The sequence below is a fragment of the Chrysochloris asiatica genome, unplaced genomic scaffold (assembly GCF_000296735.1).
Source record: "Chrysochloris asiatica unplaced genomic scaffold, ChrAsi1.0 scaffold00125, whole genome shotgun sequence".
In the NCBI taxonomy this organism is placed as follows: domain Eukaryota; kingdom Metazoa; phylum Chordata; class Mammalia; order Afrosoricida; family Chrysochloridae; genus Chrysochloris; species Chrysochloris asiatica.
The window spans coordinates 2,789,593-2,794,643 of NW_006408643.1; the positions used below are offsets into that span (position 1 = coordinate 2,789,593).

A 5,051-nucleotide genomic window follows, 5' to 3' on the forward strand; every position below is an offset into this window, starting at 1 on the left:
TCATTCCTTGGGTTCCTCTACCCGGCAAAGTTCCTGACAAAAGGCCTTCTCCAAATAAGCCAGAGAGCTCTGGTCCTGGGGGAGGCCTGGCTTCCTGCCTCCTGGGGGGCAGTAGACAAAGAGAGAAACTAGGGACCTGTGAAGCCCTCAGTGCCCAGTGGGTTACCATGGAAAGGCCGGCGGTAGGGCCCCCCAGCTGTTCCATGAAGATGGCAGGCCGGGGACCCCTCTGGTCCACAGGAATCAGACCGACTTGAGAGCAGCAGCTGTTTCTTTGCTAGGACCCCATAAGAGAACACTTGCTGAGGGTTCACAACCGCAACTGAATGGGAGTGAGCGTGTGCGTGTGTGCCAGGCTGTGTGTAGGTGTTTGTATGTACACGCTGAGTGGGCGTGCCAGGGTGTTTGTAAAGATTGTGTGTGCGTGTGTATGTGTGGTGAATGCTGCCAGCTGGGATTGTGGAGGTGAGTGTGTATGTGTGTGAGCACGTGTGAGCGGTTGTGATTGCGTGTGTGTCTGAAAGTATGTGTGCATGTGATTGTGTGTGTGTGCAGTGAATGTGATTCTATGTGTGTGACGGTGTGTGTGCAGTGAATGTGATTCTGTGTGTGTGTGTGTGTGTGAAAATGTGTGTGTGGTTGTGTGTGTGTGCGCACTGAATGTGATTCTGTGTGTGTGAAGGCATGTGTGTGGTTGTGTGTGCGTGCACTGAATGTGATTCTGTGTATGAAGTTGCATGTGTATGTGGTTGTGTGTGTGTGTGTAATGAATGTGATTCTGTGTGTGTGTGTGTGTGAAAATGTGTGTGTGGTTGTGTGTGTGTGCACTAAATGTGATTCTGTGTGTGTGAAGGCATGTGTGTGGTTGTGTGTGTGTAGTGAATGTAATTCTGTGTGTGTGAAGGCATGTGTGTACGTGGTTGTGTGTGTGTAGTGAATGCGATTCTGTGTGTGTGAAGGTGTGTGTGTGTGTGCACTGAATGTAATTCTGTGTGTGTGAAGGCATGTGTGTATGTGGTTGTGTGTGGTGAATGTGATTCTGTGTGTGTGCGTGTGGTTGTGTGTGTGTGCACTGAATGTAATTCTGTGTGTGTGAAGGCATGTATGTGATTGTGTGTGTGTAGTGAATGTGATTCTGTGTGTGTGGCTGTGTGTGTGTGCACTGAATGTGATTCTGTGTGTGTGGCTGTGTAAAGGTGCACGTGTGAGTATGTGTGTGGTTGTGTGAACGTTCATGTGAGTGTGTAAGGGCACATGTGCTCCTGGCCCACCACCACACAGACACACTGTCTGTCCATCTTGTCCCCACAAAGCCCAGTGGCCGCATCTCACCGTCCACAAGGCCACCTGCTGCTCCGCACAGGAAGTCAATGGTATAAGTTATAGATTTCGTTTTTGTATTTCTCAGTTATGAAATGTCTCTTTATTTTCGCCGTTGGACCTGTCAACAAAGGAGACCATGGCTCATTGGCAGATGTAAGTTGCAATTCCGAACTCCCCAAGCATGGCTGGGCAGCCAGGCCCCAAACCAGGGACAGGATGAGGGCTGGGTGTCATTTCCACCGTCTGCGCAGGGGGCCAATGCTGGGGCCTCCTCTGCGGACGTTCAGTGCATCCAGCTCAAGAGAAGCATCCCCACAGGCCCACAGCTCCCTCTGTATACCTGAGGAGGTAATGCAGCCCCATGGGGACCAGGCGCTCGGTGGCCCCCCAGCAAGGATGCGGCAGGATCAAGCTGCTCAGTCTCTGAGTCTCAGGTGCCTGGATCTCTCCAGGTGTCCTGAATCCTCAGGAAGACCTTTTTCAACTTAGAGACCTTTAAATGACCAGGGCTCAGAAGAATACACCACTCCCCACGTGGAGGGACATGATTTGAACCCAGGGGTTGGAGCCTTCTGCCTCAATCACTCCAATCCCATCAGCGCACACCCTCAGTACACTCAGGAAGGGCAATGATCAGACCCAGCTGGGGTGGCCGGTATCCTGCTGGAGGAGAACAGCCAATATGCACCAATGTCATTGTAGGGTACTGGACAGTCAATGGCCACTCACGGCGACTCCGTGTGGCCGAGTAGAACTGATCCACAGCATGTCCTACAGGGTCATGTCCATAGGAGTAGGTTTCCAAGCCTTTCTCCCAAAGACCTGCTGGTGGGTTTGAACCACAAGCCTTTAGGTTAGTTTTTAAGCATTGCCATATACAAGGAACCCGGTGGCATGGTGTGTTAAGCATTGGGCTGCTAACTATAAGGTCGGCAGTTTAAACCCACAAGCCTCTCCTCAGGAGAAAGATAAGACTGACTGCTCCCGTAAAGATCTGCAGTCTCAGAAATCCCCCGGAGCAGGTCTACTTTGTTATGTGAGGGTACTCAGTCAGAATCAACATGACAGATAATATATACATCAACCACTCGTCTGTCAGTTTGTCACACTGTGGTGGCTTGTGTGTAGCTGTAATGCTAGAAGCTAGGCCACCGGTATTTTTAATACCAGCAGGGTCATCCATGGTGGACAGGTTTCAGATGAGCTTGCAGACTAGAAAGTAGGAGAGATGGACAACTTGTGGATGTTTAGCCACTGAAAACCTTATGATTAGCAGAGGAACACTGTCAGCACCAGAATATTGAATATTGAAACATGGTGAAGAACACCAGAATATTGTCAGATACAGTGCCTGAAGATGAGCCCCTCAGATTCAAATGCACTCAAAGTATGACAGGGGAAGAGATGACTCCTCAAAGTAGAGTTGACCGTGATGACGCGAATGGAGTAAAGCCTTTGAAACATTTCTTTTCTGATGGGGCACAACTCAAAATGAGGAGAAATAACTGGAAATATGCATTAATAATGAGAACGTGGAATGTATGAAATATGAATCTAGGTAAATTGGAAGTTATAGAAAATGGAATGGAACACATAAGCATCGATATCTTAGGCATTAGTGAGATGAAATGGGCTGGTATTGGCCATTTTGAATCTGACAACCACATGGTTTACTATGCAGGGAATGACAAATTGAAGAGGAATGGTGTTGCATTCATTGTCAAAAAGAACATATCCAGATCAGTCATGAGATACAACGCTGTCTGTGATAGGATAATATCTATGTGCCTATAAGAAAGCCCAGTTAATACCACTATTATTCATATTTACATACGAACCACTAAAGCCAGTGAGGATTAAACTGAAGAATTCTATCAATGTCTTCTGTCTGAAATTGACCAAACATATGATCAAGATGTATGGCTCATAACTGGTGATTGGAATGCAAAGGTCGGAAACAAAGAGGAAGGATCAGTGGTTGGAAAATATGGTCTTGGTGACAGAAATTATGCTGGAGATCCCAAGATAGAATTTTGCAAGACCAATGACTTCTTTATTGCAAATACTTTTTTTTATAAACAACATAAACATGACTATACACATGGACTTCACCAGATGGAATACACAGAAATCAAAATGAATACATCTGTGGGAAGAGATGGTGGAAAAACTCCATATCATCAGCCAAAACAAAATCAGAGGCAGACTGTAGAACAGACCATCAATTGCTCATATGCAAGTTCAGACTGAAGAAAATGAAAACAAGTCCAAGAGAGCCATATCCCACCAGAATTTAGAGATCATCTGAAGAACAAAGTTGATACACTAAACACCAATGACAGAAGACCAGACAAGTTGTGTGATGACATCAAGAACATTGTACAGGAAGATAGCAAAAGGTCATTAAATAGGACAAGAGAGAAGGAAACAATCAAAATGGATGTTAGAATAGACTCTGAAACTTGCTCTTCAGTGTAGAGACACTCAAGCAAATGGAAGATTGTTGTTGTTAGTGCCGTAGAGTCAGTTCTGACCCATAGTGACCCTGTATAGGGCTTCCAAGGAGCGGCTGGTGAGCTTGAACCGTCTACCTTGTTATTCAAACTGATTTTGCAATCCAGTGCATTTTCCCACAGTGCCACACCAGGACACCAAATGGAAGAAGCGAGGAAGTAAAAGAGTTGAATAGAACATTTCAAACGGCAGCTCGAGAAGACAAAGTCAAATGTTATAATGAAATGTGCAAAGACCTGGTGCTAGAAAATCAAAAGGAAAGAACACGCTTAGCGTTTCTCAACTGGGGAAACTGAAGAAAAAATTCAAGCCTCGACTTTCGTTAGTGAAGGATTCTCTGGGCAAATTATCGAATGATGCAGAAAGCATCAAAAGAATATGGAAGGAATACACAGAATCACTGAACCAAAAAGAAATGGTCCATGTTCAACCACTTTAAAAAGTAGCATATGGAAGGGACTTCCGGCGTGTCCCTGACCCGGCAGCATAGGTGAGCGGGCTCCGGGGAAGGGTGGGTGGTATCACACAGAGGAGGCCCCTGCCGGGTAGACAGACAGTCTTTGGGCAAACGTAAGACTTTAGCCTCCAATATTGTGGACTTGCTTTTTTGAAGGGTTGAGCTGCTGAGGAGTTGTGGGCATTTTGGGCCTCTGCCCGCCTGCACTCGCCTGCGCTCAGCTCCCGCTCCGGGACTGCGCGCAGGGCTTGAGCGGACCCATTTGGAGGGCGGGTGTGCCCAGAGAGCCAGCGGGGCCACAGGAACTGGCATGGTCCTTCGTGGGTGGTGGTGGGGGGAGCCCTCATTGCCACGGGAGGTATTGTCTGGCCGGGTGCCCATGGCGCAGGGAGACAGAGAGAGGCATTTTTTGATGTCGTCAGACAGGGACGCCATCTGCCTGCAGCCACTAATCCCGCCCTCCACCCCCTCTGCCTAGGCTAGCCCTCTGCCCAACCTCCAAGGCTCAGGCCCACCCATCAAGGCACAAGCCAGCACAAGCGGAGACGCTTTGAGGTGGGTTTTTGCCACCAGCAACAAGGCCGTCTTGCTGTGGCTCTGAGGGTTAAGAGACCAGACTGCAGAGCCTTTTGAACTACAAGGTCGGTGGTTCGAGCCCACCAGCTGCTCCTTAGAAACCCTATATGGGGTCCTTTTTTCTTTTCTTTTCTTTTTGTGTGTGGGTGTGTGACTAGAGATTGCCTTAATTAATCTCGTT

General features: G+C 47.8%; 1 protein-coding gene across 1 annotated transcript in view; it reads right to left on the bottom strand.

Moving 5' to 3' along the window:
• LOC102821187 (long-chain-fatty-acid--CoA ligase ACSBG2-like) overlaps positions 1–5,051 on the bottom strand; it is a 54,126-nt gene continuing 49,075 nt past the window's right edge. Inside the window, exon 13 of the mRNA XM_006869021.1 lies at positions 1–101. Within this exon, the coding sequence (XP_006869083.1) occupies positions 1–101 (101 nt within the window). The remainder of the gene's footprint in view (positions 102–5,051) is intronic.